The sequence below is a fragment of the Nycticebus coucang genome, chromosome 10 (genome assembly GCF_027406575.1).
Source record: "Nycticebus coucang isolate mNycCou1 chromosome 10, mNycCou1.pri, whole genome shotgun sequence".
NCBI classification, from domain to species: Eukaryota; Metazoa; Chordata; class Mammalia; order Primates; family Lorisidae; genus Nycticebus; species Nycticebus coucang.
Window position 1 is genome coordinate 20,951,030 of NC_069789.1, and position 26,378 is coordinate 20,977,407.

At 36.1% G+C, this 26,378-nt stretch overlaps 1 protein-coding gene across 5 annotated transcripts in view; it reads right to left on the bottom strand.

The window, feature by feature from the left end:
* Nucleotides 1–26,378, bottom strand: part of ARID4B (AT-rich interaction domain 4B) — a 166,160-nt gene that overhangs the window by 22,204 nt on the left and 117,578 nt on the right. For 4 of the 5 annotated variants that reach the window (XM_053605847.1, XM_053605848.1, XM_053605850.1 and 1 more), the window contains exons 17-19: nt 22,945–23,196; nt 3,985–4,069; nt 874–1,072 (exon numbers count right to left, since the gene is read on the bottom strand). In XM_053605847.1, the coding sequence (XP_053461822.1) occupies nt 874–1,072; nt 3,985–4,069; nt 22,945–23,196 (536 nt within the window). The remainder of the gene's footprint in view (nt 1–873; nt 1,073–3,984; nt 4,070–22,944; nt 23,197–26,378) is intronic. The other variant, XM_053605849.1, reaches the window with a different exon arrangement.

Consider the following 26,378-nt stretch of genomic DNA (forward strand, 5'->3'; position numbering starts at 1 on the left):
GCTCAAGCGATTCTCCTGCCTCCACCTCCCAAGCAGCTGGGACCACAGGTGCCCACCACAATGCCCGGCTATTTTTTTTTTGGTTGCAGCCGTCATTGTTGTTTGGTGGGCCCAGGCTGGATTCAAATCTGCCAGCTCAGGTGTATGTGGCTGGCACCTTAGCTGCTTGAGCCACCGGTGCCGAGCCAAAATCTGCAACTTCTTAAGCACCAACATGATCTTCAGATTTGGGATGAACCTGTAAGTATAAAGCAAAACTCTACAAAATCCAGAAACAATCTAAAATCCAACATTCTCTTTTCTTTTTTGAGACAGAGTCTTACTTTGTCACCCTTGGTAGAGTGCTGTGGCGTCACAGCTCATAGCAACCTCAAACTCTTGGGTTTAAGGAAGTCTCTTGCCTCAGCCTCCCAAGTAGCTGGGACTACAATCTGCCACAACGCCCGTTTTTTTTTTTTTTTTTTTTTTTAGAGATGAGGACTTGCTCTGGCTCAGTCTGGTCTCGGACTTGTGAGCTCAGGCAATATCCCGGCCTTGGCCTCCCAGAGTGCTAGGATTACAGACATGAGCCACCATGCCTAGCCCCAACACACTCTTTTCCCAAACATTTTCAATAACATATATTCTATCTGAAGTAATACAGGAAACAAAATTCTGAATGAAAAACATAATTTGAGTGTGATGAAAATGTGTCAAACGGTCTATAAAACCAGTGTATGGTGCCCCATGATCGCATTAATGTACACAGCTATGATTTAATAATAAAAAAAAGAAAAACATAATTTGAAATGTCATTGAATTACCTTTATAGAATGTGACTTACAAAAATTAAAATCAAATACTTGCACGCAACAGGATGACTGTTATGTTTACCTTGAAGTCCATTAAGGATAGAAGTAATTTCTATGGATTTAATATGAGCTGTCTCAGAACTTTTGGCATCAGTAAGATCCAGTTTAGATACCATTTCAGGAGATGAATTTGTCTGAAATGGTGGTTTTGACAAGCGCCGAAGTTTACAGTTTTTGGGAGAATATTTTTCATCTTTGTCTTTTTCTTTGTCTAATTTATTCTAGGTTAAGGAAAAAAAGTATTCATGTTAGCTGTAATTTATCATGAGGTATTTATTAGTAACAATGTTAAGACACATTTTAAAACTCAAAGTTATAGAATATACTGTTAACTACTAAACATAAAAAGAATAGAAAAAGCCTCTCAAAACAGCCAAAGATTTTTAAAAGTTATTTAACAAATTACTACAAGATGAGCTAAAATATTTCGTATTTATAATGCATTTAAATAGCAGGAAACAAATTAGTAATCTGTTAATTAAGACCAGCAAATCTATATACCACTAATAACTGGTGCTACAAATTCTTTAAAATTAAATAATAATAGGTTTATAAATTAAATATTCACTAAAAAAAAGGAAACATAATTCCAATCTGGTCATTTTAAAATCCCTAACAATCTCACTGTAAAATGTGGGTTGGCAATGACTAAATTCCAAGTACTTTTGTAATGTTAAGTCACTGACTTACTATATAACTGACAGATTGTTTCAGAGAAAAATGAGAAATTTTTTCAAATTCTCTACTTAAAGATAGCTGAGTAGAGATTAACTAATATAAATCCTAGAAAACTATTCTTAAAATGTTTAAAAATAATTTACAGAAAAAATAATTTAGATACTCTCTGAAGCATGAGTTAGCAGTAAATAATTTGAAAATTTTGTTTTTATATACACATATACATAGTATATATATCCCCTATTTTCACAATTCTCCTAAGGATGGTACACAGCATTAGGAAAGAAACTAATTCCTTACATCCTGGATGCCTTAGTGTAGTAGTTATTCAGGTTTTGGTCCCTGACCCAGCAACATTAGCATCTTCTGGGAACTTTCTAGAAATGCAAATATTGGACTCAACCTCCAATCTACTCAATCTGAGATACTGGGGAGGAGCCAAACAAATCTCCCAGGTGATTATGATACATTGCTCAAGTATGAGATCCATGGCCTTAGGACATGTGGGCTTAATTCTCAGAATGCATGGAGAAGGCTGATGTGTGGGGAGATCTCCACAACCAACCAACGATTAGTGTTTCAATTTAACTGCTATCACCAGCCTTTTCACCACTTCCCTTTACCACAGAGGTCATAATCTATACCACGCATGCTGAAGGCAGAAAAATCCAGGCCAGGGGCGGCGCCTGTGGCTCAGTCGGTAAGGTGCCGGCCCCATATACCGAGGGTGGTGGGTTCAAACCGGCCCCGGCCAAACTGCAACCAAAAAATAGCCGGGTGTTGTGGGGGGCGCCTATAGTCCCAGCTACTCGGGAGGCTGAGGCAAGAGAATCGCGTAAGCCCAGGAGTTGGAGGTTGCTGTGAGCTGTGTGAGGCCATGGCACTCTACCGAGGGCCATAAAGTGAGACTCTGTCTCTACAAAAAAAAAAAAAAAAAAAATCCAGGCCAGTCCAAGTTTAAGGAAGCCACTAATGGCTGTCAGGGCCTCTACAACAGTGGCTGTCAGCGTAACATGAAGACATAGAGGGAGGGATGTTTCATGTATCAGAATACTATCTACAAAACCTTTCAAAAATTCACATGCCTCTTCACATGACCAGGAATTTTTTTTTTTTTTTGCAGTTTTTTGGCCAGGGCTGGGTTTGAACCCACCACCTCTGGCATATGGGGCCGGTGCCCTACTCCTTTGAGCCACAGGTGCCATGCCACCAGAATTTTTATATCCCTCTGAAAGGGCTAAGAAATGAACAGAAACAAATACTTAGGAAAAAACTCCCTAAGTAATATCCTAATATTGCTTCTCCCACCCATACCATCTCCTATATCTTAGAAATACTACTCTAAAACTTCCTATGTGTAAAAATATTGGCATTCTTAGTGCTACAAAAAAAAAAATTCTTCAAATAACTAAAAACAGTACTAAACTCACCCTAATTTCCTTACTTTCTAGTAAAGACCAAGAGGGAAGTTGAAAGTAGGTCTGACAAGTCCTGAACTGTAGCTACCAAGTTGCTACATAAAAAATTTAAAAACATTGACCCAATTTTATACTGCGAAAAGAATAACCATTTTAGGGCGGTGTCTGGGGCTCAAAGGAGTAGGGCACCAGCCCCATATGCTGAAGGTGGCGGGTTCAAACCCTCCCTGGACAAAAACTGCAAAAAAAAAAAAAGAACAACCATTTTAGGAGAAAACTTCCATTATTTGGGGCCTCTAGGCTATCATTAATGTAAATAGTCCCTAACCTTGAATATGAAGACTGAATTTCAGAAGAACTATTAAGCACCTCAACTACATGTATCATTCAAAGAACACAAAAACCACTAAAAAGATAAAAAATATTCCAAAATCCAGTTAATGGTCTACTTTCTAATCAAACAGAAAGATTTAGTCTTAGAATGAATAAAAGTAACTCAACTTTATATAAAAGTAACAAGTTTTCCCATGTGTTCATGAGTAAGCCCCCATGTGGTTAGGTAAGGTTCTGTGTACATATTCTAAGCCACTACCCATAGTCAGATATGATAAACAGAAAAAGAAGAGTTGTCAAAAGCAGGCTCTCTTATCCCTTCAGACACCTTCTTTTCTTCCACAGAATGGTTTTAGAGCTATCACAATAACCCTTGTCTTCAATCCACACTGCTTTATGTCTCCTGCTTGGGGACTCAAGGGGCGGGAAAAAGGTTGAAATAGATAAATGAAACCTGGTTGGGTGGAATTACATAATGTTAGGACTGGAAAAGCCTCAAAGATAATTTAGTACTGTTTCTAAAATATTTTTCTCAGTCTGAGAAAATTTTCAAATGTTAAACAAAATTTAGCATTTGAAAATGAGCTATTTCAAGACACTGCAACACTGGAAGTAACACTAAGGCACACACATTCAAATACATTATTGTGGAGAAAAAGTTCTTTAATTGAGAGCTAATGATGCATACTAAAATAAGCACTTACCTTTATTTTCTTTCGGTGTTTTATCTTTGGCACATTTTTATCAGCAGGTCTTACTATTTTATCTGCTTTAATCCATTCATCATATCTAAAAAAAAAGAAATTAGTATAAATATGTATAACATATGCCACAGAAATAACTATGTTATATTAAAGAGAAACTCGTATTACAACCACAACATTTTAGAAGTGAAAAGATATTGGAGATCATTTTGTTCAACTTCCTGGGTTGAAGGACAAACTACCAAGGAACAAAGAGAGAGATCAAATACTTGCCCAAGGACATATTGTTAGCTACTGGCTGGGCCAAGACTAGAAAGCAAGAGCTCTAGACTGCCTGAGCAGCAGAAAAATTAAATCTATACAGTAAATATTGAGAGAAATCACAATGTTTTCTACCTTTTTTTTTTAATTGAGACAGAGTGTTACTTTGTCACCTTCGATAGAGTACTGTCCCATCATAGCTCACAGCAACTTGAAACTCTTAGGCTCAAGTGATACTTTTGCCTCAGCCTCCCTAAGAGTGGGACTACAGGCGCCCGCCACAATGCCCGGCTACTTTTTTTGTTGTTGTTTAGTCTGTTGTTTAGCAGACTCGGGCAGGCCTGGAGCTACCAGGCCAGGAGCATGTGGCTGGCGTCCTAACCACTGAGCTACAGGCACCCAGCCAGTTTTCTACCTTTTTTTTTTTTTTTTTACTTTCTTCTGTTCTTAAGTACTAGGTAGGCAATCTTTTCTCTACACACTCAGAAAGCTTATATGCTACAGTCGTTTGCAGTGGCATTGTATGACAGAAAAGCATCCTGTTACAACTTGTAGACACTGCAAAATCACCTAGAAAAAAAATGCCCGATAATAAAATACTAAAAACATTATTCTACAAAGTTCTTCAGTATTCTGAGATGCTTCCAAAGTGTAAAGACCAGCTGCAAATTAATAGAGATATAAGGGCTTCCAATTCAATGCTGATAGTCTTTATGACTTTATATGGTACAAGTCAATAGTATATAAAAACCAATAAAGCAATCTGTTTAGAACAAAAACTAATTTATAAAGCTAGCAAAAAGAAACACTAAGAATAAATTAATAGTCATTCCCTTTTTGTGTTTGAAAATTATATATATTTATTGTGGAAAATGGGAAACTCATTGACATGTTTAACTCTAGAAGATGAACATCTGAAAATGAGCTTTTAAATTAAAATACCGCCATTATTAGAGACAGTAAAATGAAGTAAAAAAAAGAAGTAAACAGGAAGCAGAGGCTGGTGGATCACCTGAGCTCAGCAGTTTGAGCAAAAGCAAGACCCTGCCTCTAAAAATAGCCGGGTGTTGTTGTTGGCACCTGTAGTCCCAACTACCCCGGAGGCTGAGACAAGAGATTTCTTGAGCCCAAGAGTTTGAGGTTGCTGTGAGCTACGATGCCATTGCACTCTACTGAGGGCAACTAAGTGAGACTGTCTCAAAAAAAAAAAGTAAATGATGTGTCATTACTTGACTAGTAAATTATAATATTCTTATTTGAGGACAGGCCTGAAGGCTATCTGTAACAACAACCAGGCAAAGTCACACTGCCGGTACCAACTACTAACTGTAGTAAAGCTGAGAATTCAACTCCATGCAATGGATTATGTTATATACATGTGCTAGAAGTTGCTGAGGACCATAATGAGAATTAAAGAGAATGGGGGCAAAGAAAGGAATGAGCGCTAGGAAAGTTTTAACATAATCCCTGTTTACTAGGTATATGGCCCTTATCAAGCCATTCTCAATATCAGCATAGTTTATATATAAAATAAGACTGCATTTAAAAAATAAAACACCGAACAATAAAAAAGAAAAAAAAAGAAAAAAGAAAATTGTCCCCCTTATTCTATGTATTGAAGTAAGGACAAAATTTTCCAGTGGTAAAAAAAAAAAATAAAATAAAACAAAAACTAAGACTGCATACTACATGGTTTTTTTTTTGAAGATATATAAATATTCTGAAAAGGTTTAAAGCAGGTTTAAAGGTTATTGTTCTATCATACACACTCCTTTGGGTACCTATCAACATCCATCCAATTATCTATAGTACTTACCTTTCTCATTAAATATCAAAAACTGCATTATGCTGGGGGTGGGGGGCTTCAAAGTAAAAAAAAAAAGTTGCATAAGCTTAAGAAAGCAATTTAGTTCCTCCCAAAAATGGGAAGATGGTGGAGAATAAAACAGTTGGTAAGAGAATAAAACAGAAAACAGTTCTACCCTTTGCAAGGTTCAATGCGAACTAGGAGTTGCTCTACTGAAATATAGTTATGGAAGGAAGTAAAAGTTGTCAACTTCATTTAAAAGTAAACAAAATAAGCTTTCTAATTTTTTATGTGATAAACTGAAGATAGTTCACACTGACTACACTTAGCATTAGTGTTCAGTTAAAGAAAGATACAACAGTTTTTTATCTTCTTTACCAAAGTCTGTCTGTTCTGTAGCTAGTTCCATAACACATATTTTTTTTACTACCACTTAAAAAGCCAGTCAATTCAACTTGGGTTTTTGATACAAACTATACTTAAAATTAGGGGAAAAAAAGTCTTCCACTTAAGCATACCATCATGACATTGTACATTCATATATTTTACATGGAGTATCAAGTAAGAAAAAAGTTACTGTCTCATAGGTAAAATGTTTATTGTAATAAAGGAAGACTTCTTTATTACTTAGGAGATTTATTACTCAGAGATAATGTTGCTTAAATTCTCTTAGGAACAAGCTAGAAGGAATATATACATAAATAATAAAATAATGGAGCTCAGTATGGTATCAGCTGGGGCCCACTGCCTAAGCTTAGTGTACAGATGCTATATAGTAATCATTTTCTCCTCCACCCAATTATAATACAAGAATGGTATGAAAAGGCTGGTTGTCAGAAAAATGCGAGTCTGAAGGTAGAAAGTGTTGGACCAGGTAGGACACAAGGAAAATTTAGGAATTAAATGAAACAAACTTCATGAACAGTTCTAAAATATTTGAACAGCAGTAATTAAACACTATGGTATTTGCTATTCTGGATGACAGTTTCTTTTATATTCTCTTTGAATATTCTGAATGGTTTTATGAGATTCCTTGAACATTTGCTTGGTTGTATTATTTCCTATCAGAGTAAATCACAAGGTAAATTATAAGCCCATAAATATTAGCTAATGTTATGAGTCCTTTATTATTTAGGTTCTTTCTATTCCAGGATACTTTCTCAGTGGTTTTGTTTATTTGTTCAGGTATTCACTATTCTAATACTGTTCTCTTAGACCTTTCTTTCCTTAGCCAGATTTATACTCTTTTTAATAAAATGTAGTAACACAATATTGTTATAACTTAGAGCTTTTAGAATTAGAGCATGCCTTAAAAATCTATCAATGAATTTATTTCACAGACTAAGAAATTCCAACAATGAAAGCAACATGACCTTGCTAGCATTATAGGTTCATGGAAAAACACTATTTGGAGAATTAGAGAACAGGAAATGGACTGCCTGTTCAAAGAGTAGAACACCAGAATGAGGGGAGAGGGCATTCCAGGCCCTATTCAAACTAAGCATGGGAGGCGCAGGAGACCAGAGACTAATGAAACCTCCCTGAAGGTAGAAAGAGTGTTGGACTAGGTAGGACACAAGGAAATTTTAGGAATTAAATTTTGTAGTTTTTAAGAGAAAGAACTGGTGAAAAGAACATGCGAGGCTTTTGGGTGATGATGCTTTTTGTCAAACTACAAATGCTCTTACCAAGTAGAGGCTGCAACCATTGATATAAACATATTGGCAGACAAATATTTCAAAGCTTAATTAATTGGGTTTTAAACAACATTTTAGTTGCCTAATTAATGTTATCAGGGAAATAAAAATGATCAGAAGATAAAATGATAATTAAAAGATCACTGTATTTTAAAGACAGGAAATGTTCCTTCCCTTTATATAATTATCTGTTCAAGAATTATCCAAGTACCCTATTTTCTTGACAGAATACTTTCAAAGAACAGAAGAAAAGAAAAAATTCAGGTGGGGCAAAAAACCTATAATCATGCCCCAAGAACCCAACATTTCCCACAGACTCTAAAATTATATGCAGTATAAGAAAGAAATAGCTAGACTAGTATAGATACTAATGCCAAGTAATTTAATAAACGGAAACAATATTAGTAGGTCAAGATTTCTAATTCCCTATCAAATACCAAGAAAAAAGACTTGAATGAAGGGAATGTAGTTCAAAACTACAATAAAAGGCTACAGTTGATCCTGTGAATTCTACAAAAATTCAGACTTTTTTTTTTTTTTGCAGTTTTTAGCCGGGGCTGGGTTTGAACCTGCCACCTCCAGCATATGGGGCCAGAGCCCTACTCCTTTGAGCCAGAGGTGCCACCAAAATTCAGACTTTTTTACATAGTATATCTAATATGCATTTTAAAAACACTACATTTGCCATTTGCTTTAGGCAAAATGGATAAGAAAGTAGTCAATGCAGATAGAAAATGGGAAAATTTAACTCAAGTCCAAATACCTTGAACATTATGATAATTAAACATTATGATAATTAAAATTACTAAAAAGCAAGTAGTGAAGAACAGAAAATTGCAGCTAAAAATTAAAAGGCCATCTGTTATTTATCAATTTCTCCTTAAAGAGTTGTATCAAATAAATTTATCAATTTCTCCTTAAAGAGTTGTATCAAATAAATTCATTCTTCAAAGTAGGAAGCTCAGGAACACAAAAATCTGAATAACTAAACCAAACATAAACTTTCTGATTTTAAAATGCTTCTAACTCTTTCCTTAGTCATCCACAAAGACACAGCACCCTGGTCTTCCTCTCAGCTATACTGGTCACCCCTCCACAGGCTCTTTAATGTTCTTGACCCTGCTTTATATACTACATGGGGAATTAAGATGGAAGAGGACAGGGGGTCTCTGCTGTGTAAGAAGAACGCTAACATCATAACAGCAATGATGGGCAATGGGTCTTCAGAGAAACCACATTACTGCTAAATAGCTAGATTTCTCTCTAAGTACAATATGCCCACTACTGTCAGGTTTTACATTTAGTGATAATACAGTAGAAGAACTAGGAGAGAAATTTAATGCAAGCAGTTGGCCTATAAACAAATTTCTTTGCAACTTTAGAGTTAAGCCAACAGAGGTTTATGGGAATGTCTGTGAAACAACAGATAGGTTTGGATTATTGATATAAACTATCCTGCTTTTAATTGGACTTTGCCTTTAGAAATTACGTTCAGAAGAGAGTAACTGGCCTCTCCGTGACAACAGAAAATTTACTTTGCCAGAGCAGAAGGAAAGAGGATTATTAAATTCTTCCATTATTAAATTCTTCCATTTAAAAACAATACCGTCAGGCCTGGCACGGTGGCTCATGCCTGTAATCCTAGCACTCTGGGAGGCCGAGGTGGGTGGACTGCCTGAGCTCATGGGGTTGAGACCAGCCTCAGCCAGAGCAAGACCTCACCTCATCTCTAAAAATAGCCAGGCATTGTGGTAGGCACCTGGGAGGCTGAGGCAAGAAATTGCTTCAGCCCAAGAGGTTGTGTGAGCTATGATGCCATGGCATTCTATCTAGGATGACAAAGTGAGACTCTGTCTCCAAAAAAAAAAAAAAAAAAAAAAAAGAAAGAAAAGAAAATACTGCCCCCCCCCCCAGTAATCCTAGCACTCTGGGAGGCATAGGCAGGAGGATAGCTTGAAGCCAAGAGTTCAAGACCACCCTGAGCAAGTGTGAGACATGGTTTATACTAAAAATAGAAAAAAATTAGCTGGGCATGTGGTGCACACTTATAGTCCCAGCTACACAGAAGGCTGAATTGGGAGGACTGCTGAGTTTGAAGTTACTGTGAGCTATGATGATGCTATTGCACCATAGCCCAGGCAACAGAGTGAGATCTTGTCTCCAACAAAACATAACGACAATATTGATTTTACAAATTATTGAAACAAATATAGGGTGGACATAAAGTTTGTGAGCAATTTACTATGTTAAACTTTTTTTTTTGGGAACCTGGGTAGAGTGCCATGGCATCACAGCTCACAGCAACCTCAAACTCTTGGGCTTAAATGATTCTCTTCCCTCACCCTCCCAAGTAGCTGGGATTACAGCTCCCCACCACAACGCCCAGCTACTTTTTGGTTGTAGTTGTCGTTGTTTGGCAGGCCTGGGCTAGATTCGAACCCACCAGCTTCGGTGTATGTGGCTAGTGCCCTAGCTGCTGAGGTACAGGCGCGGAGTCTGTTAAACTATTTTAAGTTGTACATGAACTTTACATTCACCCTGTATTAAAAACAAATACTAAGGGAACAAATTAAAACTGTTAGTGATTAGCCCACACGTTTTTCAATTCAGTTAGTAATACATTCATAAAAATTAAAGAGATAGAAATGGAACTAGACAAGTATCTTATCTATTATTTAACTAAAGTACTAAAGAAAGTATTTTTAAGGCATATATATGACTTATCTGAGAATGTCTCTATTAAGATCTAATATTTCAACTAATGGAACAAACATGAAAGAACATATGCAAGATCAATTCACTCAATTTCTGCAAGTCTTAGATGTTCCCTAACCTATGTGAAATGAAGCAACTGGACCAGATGATCCCTAATATGAAAAATTATAGGAGACTCCAAGACTGTAAGTATGCATGTTGCTTATTCATTTGACAAACACCTCTCAGGTACTCAGTATATAACAGACTCTGCACCAGGCATTAGGTATTCAGCAATGAATGTAACAAACATAGGTAGCTCTTGCCTACAAAGAGCTTACAATTTAACAGAGAAAACAACACTGAAAAAGTAATTATAAATATAGTAATACAAACCTTCTGAAACTTTCTGGAAGAAGCCACACAGATATTTAAATTATATAAAATATAAGTTAAAATATTTATACAAAGCTAGAAGAAACCATTCAGAGACCATAGGATACTTGCTCTCACCAGAGAAAACTAGGAGTTCTAAAAAGAAAGCTTTATGACTTTTTTGTTTGGATGTATTGGCAAATTATCTAAGAATTCATTTAGCAATAATGAAAAAAGAAAAGAATGTTAGTCAACCAAATACACTACCAAAATGATTGCTAAGCCCTTACCAATTAAGATTTTGGTTTTTCTCAAACTCAGCCTTCAAAGAAATATCAGCATGTAAAAGCATCATCATAGACAATTAAAAACAAATAAATAACATGGAGAATAAAGATCTTTTAAAAATAATTTCATAAGACCAAACTGACATGATAGTTAAAAATGTACTATTTCAAATACGTATACAGATTATTAAAAATATAAAAATCTAATGATTAGCCATTAATTTAAGTAAAATATTAAAACCATTTATAGTTTGCTTTCAGTAATGGACAGACTCATTTAATAGTTGTTCAACAATACATATTTTAGATCTTGCCACTCAATACACAAAAAAGATACTATATGTCATATAACTAACTTGGTTTAAGAACTTCACATCTAAAGTGTATAAATTTAGACTATTTTAACAAGGAAAGGAATGTTTCCCTTTTTAATAGAATAAGAAAATATGAAAAAAGACATTACAAAATAACAAGAAAATACCAAGTCGTGATGAAAAGCAGCATTAGTTATTATCATAAACTTTATAAGCAATTTTATCATTATTTATAATTATTTTATGAATTTTATAGAGTAATCTCAATTTACATGTATTTAATCCTAATAAAATATCTAAAACAAGATTTAAAAGAACCACTTATCACAATTTAATGCTTTTAGTCATGGAACCTAAAATAAAACAAAAAAAAAAAATAAAAGCATTGTGTTACTCAAAAATTAAAATCCTAAGTGTGATATCAACATTTCATATTTCCATTTCATATAGCACTGTTAAATCCACATGTAAGAGACAGGAATGGTAGTCATCATAATTAAGAATATGATAGCAGAATGATAGAAACACGAATACTATAGCATTGCCATATTTAAGATTTGACATAAAAAGCTCAACAGAATGGTATAGTCATAATATGGATAGGTTTTCCTAAGCAACATAACTCTATAAAATAAAACAAAAATGTAAGTCTTTAGGCAAAGGAGGGCTATCTGTAGCACTAAGAACACATCACAGAGACCCTTAGCTTAGCTTACAAAGACCTCTGCAAGTGACTGAAAACTGTGGCACTAAATGTATATTGTAACACAGATACTACGTTTTTAAAATACCCTAAAAAGTTTACTTTGTTAGTACCTGATGAGCTTAGGGAATCAGTATCTGTCTACATTTAGACAAAAATACTGATATATCTACCAATCTATAAAACTACTGAATGGAATATCTCTAGGTTTATGTTTTACATTAAACGTACCTGCCATTTTTATAAAAACCGTTGAATAGAACAGGTCTATATTAAGTATAGTCTAGGTTGAATACACAAAGAAAGAAACAGCCTGTATTTGAGTGAAATGAATAATTAGATGGGCAAATCTTTTTTCATGAAGGAAATGTTTATTTTCACTGTACCCCCAAATTATAATAAACTCAAAAGTTACTCTCATCTAAGCAAAATTTTTAGATATTTACTTGGAACACGCTGTCAAATGCTCTTCATTTTATAGACTTTTACATCATAGAAATAAAGCAGACTATTTCCCAGGGTACCTTGTGTTCTTTCTATCATTACAAGAATAGTTATTTCAAAACATACGAGTAGAACTTGATACTCTTTTATCAATATATCTAAACCTAATGGCATACACAAAGTACAGCAAGGATCAGGGTACAATGGAAAAAAAAAGAAAAAAATTGAAGGACATAGCACATTCTAGAGAAGGAAGGAACAGAGAAAAGCTGAAAAGTGACATTAAAAACAAGAGAAAGAGAAGAAAGAAAGTTATAGGATATAAATATTTCCAATCAAATTCATTGTAATCTCTCAGCCCCAATTTCATTTCATTTGCTAAGAGATGGGCTCTTTATATGAACTGAAAAAGGTCACAAAAAAGAACCATCATATGTAAACTCAAATTGTATCAAAGACCTAAACATTATAGCTGTAACTATAAAGTTATCATAGACGAAAACACAGAACACTAAACTTGGCAATGTTTTTTGGGTATAACACCAAACGCAAAGGTAACTAAGAAATAAATTGAATTTTATCAAAATTTAAAACTTTTGTGCAACAAAGATACCATCAAGAGAGTGAAGACAACCCACGGAATGAGAGAAACTATTTGCCCGGTACATATCTGATAATGGATTAACATGCAGAATATACAAAGAACCCGTACAACTTCACAAAACATACAACCAATTCAAAAAGGACCAGAGACTTGAAGAGATGTGCTAATAAACACAAAAAATGCCAGCTTTACGCACTCAGGAAATGCAAACCAAAACCAAAACGAGACACCACTTCACTGCCACTAGAAGGCCAGTAATAAATTTTTGAACAAACAAGTACTGGTGAGGATGTACAGAACTGAAACTCTAATACACTGCTGGTCAGAATATAAAATGATGTAGCTTCTGTGGAAAAAATGTGAGAGTTCCTTGGGAAATGAAACACAAAGTTGCAAATATAAAGAGTCGAGAAGAAGCTCCAATGAGAGGACTAACCCACATCTATCACGACCCCCCTTTAGTCTCTATATTTTATAGATAGCACTTTTTTTTTTTTTTGTGGTTTTTTGGCCAGGGCTGGGTTTGAACCCGCCACCTCCGGCATATGGGACCGGCGCCCTACTCCTTGAGCCACAGGCGCCGCCCATAGATAGCACTTTTAATTTAGATTTTAACTTCTGCTCTACTTCCATTTTGTCGTCAGGAGGTCCAATTTAGTTTAACATCCATTTAGTATTTCCAATACATCAGGTGCATAGTTTTCCAGATGTAATAAGGGATATTAGGGAAATGGATATGGAATAGAAATTATTTTTATGTTTTAAAGTTAAATGAACTTTCGAAATATAAAGTAACGTGGTCATGTTGTAAAAAAAATGAACAGTAAAAAAAGGGAGGGGAGAGAGTACATGTAGAAGTAGATGCTAGGTGGAAGTTATATTCCAAGAGATCAAATTCCTTTGGTTCTAGACCAGGCTCCCCATACATAATCCTAGCACTCTGGGAGACCAAGGTATGTGGATTGCTTGAGCTCAGGAGTTCAAGATCAGCCTGAGCAAAAGCAAAAGCAAGACCCCGTCTCTAAAAAACTAGCTGGGCATCGTGGTAGGTGTCTGTAGTCTGAGTTACTTGGGAGGCTGAGGCAAGAGGATCACTTGACCCCAAGAGTTGAGGTTGCTGTGAGCTGTGATGCCCAGGCGTTCTATCAAGGGCATCAAATTGAGACTTCATCGCAAAAAAAAAAAAAAAAAAATTCCTTTGGCTCTGAAAAAATGATGTAGAAAAATTCAGTATCAGCAACGTGACACAAATTAGGATTTGAAAAAATGGGAATAGAAAGTTAAAAAAGCTAAATGGATATAAGAAGGAAAAAATAAGAGAACAATTAAAAGAGAAAAAACACAAAGATAAGAAGAAACAAAACATAACTGAAATGATTTCTTAATTTTGAAGAAGGAAAATAAGGGAACAGCTGCAGCTGAAGCATCTAGAACCCAACCAAAGTGTATCATGGAACATGTGATCAACTGAGTATAATACCACCGATAAGGGGAAGATGGTGGAATTCAGCTACATGGTGTCACACATTATCTAGATTAATAGTTCTAGAGGCCAGGTGGAGGCCAAAGCCTGATCAGCATGTAGATAACTTTCAGTTTTGCTGGATGGAAATGGCACATAGAAAAAGGTTAAGCTCAAGAAAAGGCCTTCTTTGAGATGGGAGAAATAACCATAGTTCTTTATGTAAATAGGAACGATTTAGCATACAGCAAGAAAATGGACCATAGCTTTGATTAGGCAAGAAGGAATGGCAATTAGAAAACAAGCTTTAGAAAGTAACATGATTACTCATCTATGTCTAACGATGAGAATGGAGAGAACGTGGCAGCAGTTCCAAGTAGAAAAGTCAATGTAATGGAAATCTGTAGAAATTTTCTTCCTGATTCAATTTTTCTTTCTTTCTTTCTTTTTTTTTAGACAGAGTCTTACTATGTCACCCTAGGCCTCAGTAGAGTGCCATGGCATCATAGCTCACAACAACTTGAACTCTTAGGTTTAAGCAATTCTCTCTCATTTTTTTTTTTTTTTTTTTTGAGACAGAGCCTCAAGCTGTCGCCCTGGGTAGAGTGCTGTGGCATCACAACTCACATCAACCTCCAACTCCTGGGCTCAAGTGAGTCTCCCGCCTCCACCTCCCAAGTAGCTGGGATTACAGGCGCCCGCCACAATGCCTGGCTAATTTTTGGTTGCAGCCATCATTGATGTTTGGCAGGCCCAGGCTGGATTCAAACCCACCAGCTCAGGTGTATGTGGCTAGTGCCTTAGCTGCTTGAGCCACAGGCACCAAGCCTTAAAAAATTCCTTTGGCTCTGAAAAAATGATCTAGAACACTCGCCACAACACTCGGCTATTTTTTTGTTGTTGCTGCTGTTTTTTTAGCTAGCCCAGGCCAGGTTCAAACCCACCAGCCCCAGTGCATGTGGCTGGCGCCCTAACAGCTGAGCTATAAGTGCTAAGTCTTGATTCAATTTCTTAATGAGGTAAAAAGCAAGGTTACTAGCTGAAAGTAAGAATGTACAGGAGATGTTAGGGATGTGAGGAGATAAGTAGTATGAAATTGTCTTTTAAAAAAGTAGGAGACTGGCTCGGTACCTGTGGCTCAAGCGAACGTGCCAGACACACACCTGAGCTGACGGGTTCGAATCCAGCCCGGCCCGACAAAACAACAATGACAACTGCAACCAAAAAATATGATGAGAATATTTCAGATTGTATATGAAACCAGCACACTGTACCCCTTGATTGCACTAATGTACACAGCTATGATTTAACAATTAAAAAAAAAAGAAACAAACAAACAAAAAATAGCCGGGCATTGTGGCAGGTGCCTGTAGTCCCAGCTACTTGGGAGGCGGAGGCAGGAGAATCGCTTGAGCCCAGGAGTTGGAGGTTGCCGTGAGCTGTGATGCTACAGCTCTCTACCCAGGGCAACAGCTTGAGGCTCTATCTCAAAAAAAAAAAAAAAAAAAAAGTAGGAGATTATGGGCAGCAAAAAAAAAGTAGGAGACTATGGGCAGCACCTGTGGTTCAAAGGAGTAGGATGCCGGCTCCATATACTGGAGGTGGTGGGTTCAAACCTGGCCCCAGCCAAAAACTGCAGAAAAGAATGTAGGAGACTAAATGAAAGAAGAATATGAGGAATTAAGGACCTGTTTGAGGTTCCCAAGTCATGAATTTTAAATAAGAGTAATGGTGATGGAGTTCACTCCAACCAGGATTAGCTGCACAGGTGCAGGCAAAAAGTAGGAGTGTTAGATTTAATAAGGATTCTTGTGGTTTTGTCAGAGAACTAGTAGAGAGCAACAAGAAATTGAAAGAAGTGCAGAGGCAGTGGAGAGTACAGCTCCCCATGGGACAAGGGAAGATGAGGAAACTTTCTTACTTTTCTCTACCATCAGGAACATTTTCACACCTATTTCAGAGTAAAGAAGAAAATATGCTGTAAGAACCAATTGTTACACAGAGGAATATTATTCAACCATGAGCAGGAATACTGATGTACGTGTACACTGCAACATGGATGACCCCTGAAAATATGCTAACGAATGAAGCCAGAAACAAAAGGCCACCTGAGTGCATGACTCCCTTTACATAAATATCCAGAACAGGCAAATCCACAGACACAAAGTAAATTAGTCGTTGTCGATAGCTTAGGGAGAAGGCAGAATGGGAAGTGACTGCTTATGGGTTTTCTTTTGGGGGTGATGCAAATGTCTGGAAATTAGATTGGGGTAATAGCTGCACAACTCTGCAAATAGAACAGACATCATTGAATTGTTAAAAAAGAAAGAAATTGAAAGAAGAACTAGAAGTCAAAAGAAGTGATTGTAACAACGGACCAAGGAATGCAAGCAACATGAAGGAGAGGACTGAGGGCATTACAGTGGATTCTGGGTAGTGCGTTCAATGAACTATAAATTCTGCTGGGGCAATTTCTTTGACTATACTACAAATTCTTTAGTAGGGATCGTTTTTTTATATTTTCAGTGCCAGGCATAGTATTTAGAACATTGTAGATATTCATCTTATATCTGCCAAATAATGGAATAAAATTTGATAGAAAGAAACTGAATGCTAGCAAAAATGGAATAGAACACATTTATCTGTGAAAGCCTTCTACAAGTTTTTTCTCTCGCTGATTCTTTCCCTCCAAGAAAGATGTAAATCACTTAGAGAAAGTAAGATATTTTTAAATATAATATATTTCTATTTCAAATAACATATTTAAGTATAATTTACCTTATTTTCAGTTTTCTGTAATTTCTTTTTCTTTCTTTTTTTTTTTGGAAACACAGTCTCATTTCGTTGCCCCTGGTACAGTGCTGTGGCGTCAAAGCTCACAGAAAGCTCAGACTCTTGGGCTCAAGCAATTCTCTTGCCTCAGCCTCCCAAGTAGCTGGGACTACAGGCGCCCACCACAATGCTCTGCTATTTTTTGGTTGCAGTTGTCATTGTCATTTACTAGGCCCAGGCTAGGCTCAAACCCACCAGCCTAGATGTATGTGGCTGGTGTCCTGCCCACTGAGCTACAGGTGCTGCCTGTATGTATGTATGTTCTTAATCTTCTGACTGCTATTTTTAAAAACAGTTTAAAAAGTAATTTATAAAAACAATGCATTATGAGGCGGGTGGATTGCCTGAGCTCAGGAGTTTGAGAGCAGCCTGAGGAAGAACAAGACCCCATCTCTAAAAGCTGCTGGGAACTATGGTGGGCACCTATAGTCCCAGCTAGTCAGGAGGATAAGACAAGAGAATTGCTGAAGCCCAAGATTTTGAGGTTTTAGGGAGCTATGCTGCCCTGGCACTCAACCCCAAGTATGACTCAGTGAGACTCTGTCTCAAAACAAACAAACAAAAATCCAATGAATTAGAATATTCCAAGCAGTTTAGTGCTTGGTGAACTAGTAAATTCTATCATGTTGGAAAATAGTTTTATGTATGGTCACCGGATCAGAAAAGTTCTGTAACAGTATTACACCACCTGTGGTTAAGGGTCCAAGTTCTGGCTATTTCCAGTAAATCTGCTATAAGCATAAAACAAGATGTCTTTGAGGGGTGCCCATAGCTCAGTGGCTAGGGCACCGACCACACGCTCTGGGGCTGGTGGGTTTGATCTCCCTGTTAAACAAACAAACAAACAAAAAAGAAAATAGCTGGATGTTGCAGCAGGCACCTGTAGTCCCAGCTACTTGGGAGGCTGAGGCAAGAGAATCACTTGAGCCCACAATCTGAGGTTGCTGTGAGCTGTGACGCCACAGCACTCTATTGAAGGTGACAAAGTGAGATTCTGTCTCAATTACAAAAAAAAAAAAAAAAAGTCTTTTTCTTCATTGTAATAGTGAACAAATTGGCCAAAATGCTAGCCTTTACTGTAATCAACACTTACCAACTGTGAAATAGGGACATAAATAAAAATTATCTTAAAAATCTAGATAGCATTTTAGAAAAAATATAGAAATTAATGAGAAAAATAGTATTTAAAAAAAATAAGAGATTCTAGCCTAAGCAAGAGAGAAAGGCCCTGTCTCTTCTAAAAACAGAAAAAAATTAGCCAGGCATTGTGGCTGGGACTTCAGGTCTCAGTCACTCAAAAGGCTGAGGCAGAAGAATTACTTAAATCCAGGAATTTCAGGTTGTCCTGAGCTAGGCTGACGCCCCAGCACTCTAGACTAGGCAACAGAGTGACACTGTCTCAAAAAAAAATATATACTCTTACTTTTTTTTAAGAAAAAAATCTGTTTGCTGGGAGAAAATGTTTTAGGCAAAGCACAAACATAAATACATAAATAGCCACACATAAAATTTCCTAAATCACTGTCATGAATGACTGCCACTGAAGAAAAAACTATTTTCATGAACCTCCATGCATAATTTCTTATTTTACATCTGTTAAGTGTAAATTTAGAGATCAAGCTGAAGACTTCCCCAATAATAGGAAAATAGCAATGCAACTAAGGATTTGTTGCAGCCCTTATTCAATTAGCTTCAGACATGAAGGAACAGCAAAAATCATTATTTACCATTAAAACAGATTCTTTGGATCCTACTGCATAGAGAAATAGGAATACTGTCAACTATAAAAAAAATACATAGCTTCATCTACTTAAGAACAGTTGTTTTCTCTAAAATGTGAAGAGATCCAGCCTAAGGTCTTCATAAAAACAGGAAGTTTTCTTCTTTTGAAATTCATGGCATACAAGCATTGAGTTATCAGAAATAGATGGCATCCTTCTCAGTAACACAAGCATGTTGTGTTGCTTTGAGACTTTGTTGCCCTTGGTAGAGTGCCCTAGCATCAGAGCTCACTGCAACCTCAAACTCTTGGGCTTAGTGATCCTCTTTGCCTCAGCCTCCCAAGTAGCTGGGACTATAAGCGTCTGTCACAATGCCCAGCTATTTTTAGAGATGAGGTCTCCCTTTTGCTCAGGCTGGTCCTGAATGCCTGAGCTTAAGCAATCTATCAGCCTCATCCTTCCAGAGGGTTATAGGCATGAGCCACTATACCCGGCCTACAACTATGTTTTATTAACCTAGGTGTCATTTTCCTTTCTATATTATTAAAGTCTTAAATTCCTCAATTTAAACTCAACTCTCCCCTTATCTTCCCCTTCCTCCATCAATATCACTACACATTCCTACTATCCTCGAAAACACAAATACTCCTAAAATTTGTTTCATTTAGTCAATATTTTCTCAACAAGGGCAAGCATGATGGTTCACACCTATAATACCAGCACACTGGAAGGCATAGGCAGGGGATTGAGGCCAGAAGTTCAAAGCCAGTCTGAAAACCTAGCAAGATCCTACCTCTACAACAAATTTAAAAAATTAGCTGGGCAAGGTGCATGCCTTGGATTACTTAGAAGGCTGAGGCAGAAGCATTGCTTGAGTCCAGGCATTTGAGGCCACAGTGGACACTACTATCCTCTAGCCAGGGCAGCAGAGCATGACCTTGTCAAATCCTTTCTTAACAAAACAGAAAGCTGTGGTTTTTTTTTTTTTTGAGACAGAGTCTCACTTTATTTTATTTTTATTTATTTGTTTGGTTTCTTTTTAGACAGAGTCTCATTATGTCGCCCTCTGTGGCGTCACAGCTCACAGCAAACTCAAACTCTTAGGCTTAAGCAATTCTCTTGTCTCAGCCTTCCAAGAGGCTGGGATTATAGGCACCAGCCACAATGCCCGGCTATTTTTTTGTTTCAGTTGTCATTGTTATTTAGCAGGCCCAGGCTGGGTTCGAACCCACCAGCCCCGATGTATGTGGCTAGCATCCTAACCACCAAGCTACGGGTGCCAAGCCTGCTTGGTTATTTTTAGAGATGGGGTCTTGCTCTAGCTAAGGCTGGTCTCAAAGTTGTGTGCTCAAGTGATTCACTCACCTCAGCCTCTCAAAGTGCTGGGATTACAAGCAAGAAAGCTGTATTTTAATTGTGAAATATTTCATGAATGTCTCAATTCTTATACCTAATATAACAGGCTATTTAACAGAAAATAATCAGGCCCTAATTATAGCAAAAATTGGAGAACACCTAAACTCTATCCATTTATCACATAATTTCAAATATTTTACAAAGGGCAAGAAAAAAAACATGTCTGTATGTAAACTTGCAAAATAACTATGAAAGAACGACAGGAAAAAGAGGTAAAAGATGTGATTCTTCTTTTGTGGGCATTTCTTAGTAATTATTCATTTTTGCTGACTCAATTTTTTTCTTCTTAATTTTAAATCAACATATTTACATATCCTAAGCAGAAGTGGAACTCCCTTTAAATTTATATTTAAAAAGATTATTTAGTAAAATTACAATGACTAAAAATCAAAAACAGAACAAATATTCTTCTTTTTTTTTGAGACATAGCACCCTTGGGTAGAGTGCTGTGGCACCACAGCACAGCAACCTCCAACATCCGGGCTTAAGCGATTCTCTTGCCTCAGCCTCCCAAGTGGCTGGGAGGCGCCTGCCACAACACCCAGCTATTTTTTGGTTGTAGTTATCATTGTTGTTTTGGCAGGCCTGGACTGGGCTTGAACCCGCCAGCTCTGATGTATGTGCCTGGCGCCTTAGCTGTTTGAGCTACAGGGCCCAGCCAGAACAAATATTCTTATAGCAGCTTTATCTAAGATCTTAAGTATCCTCTAGGCCTTCAGGTGAAGAATATCTTATATTCTACGGACAGCAAGAAGAACCAACAGCAGAAAGGATAAACCGCACACAGTGCTCCAGTGATATCTGGAAGAACTTGTTTCAGAACAACTACTACGTCTGAGCACTGATAACAGGACTTTAAACTGCAGGACTTTGTTAATTTTACTGATTAGAAGTAACAAAGAATGAGTTCCAAACAAAACTTCTGAACATTTCCTCATTGTTTAAGTTGCTATTTCCTTCCAAGCACTGGAATGAATCAGCATTGTTCTTTTTTCAAAATAAGAATGGTAATTGCCTGGGCTTACTATTACTACAACAAAGAGTAAAACTTTACTTTTTAGACACAGAGAATATGAGATGTCTTCTTAGTAGTGTCCCAAATACCAGAATACAATTTAAATGTACATCATGAGAACTGTATTCTTTCTTGAAGACACTAACTAGGTTCACTGTGAAACAACAACTTTAAAATTTTATGGTTAATTTTTCTTTCTTTCTTTCTTTTTTTTTGAGACAGGGCCTCAAGCTGTCACCCTGGGTAGAGTGCCTTGGCATCATAGCTCACAGCAACCTCCAACTCCTGGGCTCAAGCGATTCTCCTGCCTCTGCCTCCCAAGTAGCTGGACCACTGGCACCTGCCACAACGCCCAGCTATTTTTTGGTTGCAGCTGTCATTGTTGTTTGGTGACCCAGGACGGATTGGAGCCTGCCAGCTCAGGTGTATGTGGCTGGCGCCCCAGCTGCTTGAGGCACAGGCACCAAGCTGATGGCTAATTTTTCAAGGGCTCTAACTCTATCACAGGCTACATATAATATACAATATCAAACATTCCAAAAGGATCTAAGTTATTCTTAAAAGATAACTAAATGTTCAGATCCCAAAACTGGCTTGCCAATTTTGAATAAAATCAAAATACAAACTTCTTTTGGTAAGTCAAATAAAACATATGTAAGAAAAAAGCCTAAGTCATTTAATACAACCTAAAACTGAATGTCAGTTTTGTTTTCAGTTCCTTAGGTCTGCAGTCATCACAAAGTACATGATTTTAGTCAAGCAGATTTGTTTATATTTTCAACCATATTGTTTGGAAGGTATCAATAAATTTCTGAGACTTCTGAACTAGGTTGAAATGCAACAGCTGTCGATGAGGAGATAAGGCCCCCTTGAAATAGAGTATTTCTTAGAAAAGTCCAACTTTTAAATCCCTGCCTACTGAAGGAAAAGCATGACAACTTAAAGAACACAAAGAAGAGGTTACTGTGGTTTCAAATGCAGAACAGGCAGCCTGAATTGGCTTACAGACATCAGGAAACTCCAATCCCTTTTACCTTTTCAATATTATTTCCTCTAACCTACAGGTATTATGTAAAAATCAACTGTGTAGATTTCATTTTTCTAGACACTAAGGGTATCTTCTAAGCACTGAAAACATTAAGTAGGAAGTCATTAAGGGATTTACGTGCTAAAAACTACATTATTTTTAATATGGTACTATGACCATATTAAATAGAATATTAACAATTAGAACACTATTGAGTCCATAATTCATACTTAAGTTTTTAAATAGAAAAGTATTTTAACAGTGTTTTTAGGTAATAATCACTAGCTAAAACTCAAGTTACCTCACATTCCATCCGCAGTAATGCACCAAGTAAAGGACCTCTCCACCTTCGACATCAGAATCTTTAATACTAGCTTCATACATTTTTTGATTTTTCCCTCGTCCATACCGCACTTGGACTTTCATGCCTGGTGGATAGCACTCAAACTCCTCTTGCTCATGGTTGTCGTCTTCGTCTTCATCCTCATCTTCCTCCTCCTCCTCCTCTTCTCCTTCTTCATCATCTTCATCTTCCTCTTTATTCGTTTCATCTCTTGAAAGGTTTAAAAAATTGCAGAGTTAATAAAAGATACTTCATAAGCTTTTCAGTTCCAAACCACACAAATTGATAAAAATCGTGGCTGTGATTGTTCCAGGAACAGCAGATTCCATGTGTATGAAATTCTCTGAGTTTCAATTTAATATTTAGAAACTAAAACTGTTTAAGATGTTTAAATGTATAGAAAAATACATTTAGAAGAAAATGAAGATGAAAATAAGTTCACTAGAAGAAAATTTCCAACAGTCAGAAGAATAGAAGTTGTACTGAATAGCAAGAAACTAGTAAGGTCAACTATAACAATTTCTTTTTTTTTTTTTTTTTTTGAGACAGAGTCTCACTATGTTGCCCTCAGTACAGTGCTGTGACGTCACAGCTCACAGCAACCTCAAACTCCTGGGCTTAAGTGATTCTCTTGGCTCAGCCTCCCAAGTAGCTGGGACCAGCTACTGCCACAACACCTGGCTATTTTTTGTTGCAGTTGTCATTGTTGTTTAGCTGGCCTGGGCCAGGTTCGAACCCGCCACCGTAACCATGGGCTGTACTATGCAGCTGAGCCCAACTGTAACAATTTTATTATAAAAGTGTTTTACATCCTCAGTTGACAAAAGAAAAAAAATTCATTATACTTCATTTCCATTTTCTGACTAAAAGTTATTTTTCATTCAAATACTTCCAGCCTCAGGATGTTCAAAACGTAAGTTTTTACTAGCAGAAGGCTAGTGTTAGTAACTTTAAAACATGCTCCAACCAAGTTTTCTAATGTTACTAACTAAAACACTATTTTAACTTTTACAGAAACATTCTATTGTCACATCAACATTACATCATTTGTTCTTCATGCTTTTCAAAGTTCGCCACAATTTCAGCTCTCTTCCACACACTTGCTGAAAGTTTTCTTTGACAATCCTCTCAACTTTGTTCCAAAGTTCCAAAGAATGTGGGGAGGTCATTTACAAATACATGAAACTAAAAGCCAAACTATTTTAGAAAGAGCATTACAACTATTTTGATCTTAATACCATTTACTTTCTAAAACTGAACATTCATATTATTTTTATATTGACCACGAATCTGTATTAAACAAGGTGGAGAAAATCCTCAATTGTAAACCTCTCCAAGCACTGTATTTAAAAAAAAAAAAACTTCAATATAAATCAGAGACTATCCTAAGTCAGTTTTATCTGCTTTGCTGTTATGTCTGTACTTTATACAACAGTTGTCTCTCAAAAAGACATCAATTCACAGCTAACAAACAAATAAACACTGTAAAACACAACCACAAGACAACTTAGTAATTAAGTTTTAAAAGTTAATGGCAATAATAATTATATAAAAAGACTTCTTCCACCAAAGATTTCAGTTTTACATTCTCAAAGGCAACCTTCTTAGAGAAAATATACTTTATCATTCCTAATTATACTAAAATGTACTTTATCATTCCTAATTTTATAGACAACAAAAATAATGCTTTTTTTTATTCTCCATTTTCCTTCTGTACGTGGGATAGGTGGGTTGGGGAATAAGACCAACAGACTTGTGGAATTAAACCTGAGTTCATGAAAGTATCAAGTTTGTCTGAAATATATTATTCAGACAAATATATAAAAATCTCAAGAATTATTCTGAAAGACACACTTCCAGTCAAATGAATAGGTATTTAAAAACTAAAACCTAAAGGAAACTGGATGCAATCTGAGATTTAAAAAATATTAACTCTGCTTTTGGAAATACCTTTTAATGAAGAAATAATCTTAGTAAGGCTAAAGTATCTAAGAAATTAATAGAAATAGTATTATTAATAAAAAAGATTATAAACAATTTTAAATAAATGCTGTTTTATATAGTAAATTAAAATAACCTAAAAATTTTTTGAGAAAGATAACTACTTGCTTAAGTCATAAGATTGTATCTTTGCATATAGGGGGAAAAGTATATTCTGGTAGCTGTAATAAAAGAAGTGATTTTAGTGCACTTCAGAATCACCATATAAAGGAATAAAAAGGCTAAATTTAAAAAAATGAAAAGTAAACTCTCAACTTCAGCCTACATTAATACAGCACATTGAGTGCAACTGGTAAAGTCCCAAAAGAAGCACATTTATTCTTTTTAAGCAGTAGCCAGGACAAATTTTTATTTACTCTAGAATAAAAACCTAATAAAATAAAGCAATCAAAAATTTAAAATAAAAAATTTGTACTGAATGTCTACCTCAGATACAAACCAAATGAAATTCACTGAAATAATACACTGAAGTACAAAGAAGCAAATAACATAATTCCTAGCAATCAGCCAGAAAAAACTATTCTACTCTAAAAATTCAGAAGGTAATATACTAAACCAGATAGAACATAGAATTTCAAGAAAGAGAACCCCTGAAAAGTATAAAATATAAGCAACATATACATAAATAAGTTGATACATATATTATATCATATATACAACATGTATTTTAGTTATCTTTTAGAGAACAATGTTTTGGGAAACCAATTATATCAGCAAGGATTTTTCATCAGAATTCACAAAGAAATAGCAAATTTTCCCCACCTGATGTTATACTCCTTACAAGGAAACAATTTTTTTTTAAACTTACATTAAGTACCTGCTACGGATCAGCAAATGAGCTAGGCACATTACATATATTAACTTCTTCAATCTACCATATCTGGATATGGAGGAAGGTCACTGAAAATTCTTGGTAGCAGTCAATTATTTAGAGAAAGTTTATATGCTAGAAAAATACCTATATATTAATTCTTTATACTTTCTATTGCACTTATACAGTAAAACTCAGCCAATTACTGTAGCCCCCCTTATCTGTAGGGAATACATTCCAAGACCCCAAGTAACTGCATAAAATCATAGATAGTACCAAACCTGGTATTTTCTCTTACATATACACACCTAAGATAAAGCTTAATTTATAAATTAGGGACAGTAAGAGATTAACTACAATAATAATAAAGTAGAATAATAATAAAAGTTATATGAATGTAGTCTCTCTCACAAAATATTATTGTATTTTACTCACCTATTTTTTGGACCGCGACTGACCGCGGGTAACTGAAACCAAGGAAAGAAAACTGTGGAAAAGGGGGACTACTGTACACAAAGTCCCAACATACAATGCTTTTAAACCATATCTACCATATTAGGGCAGTCACATCAAGAAAATT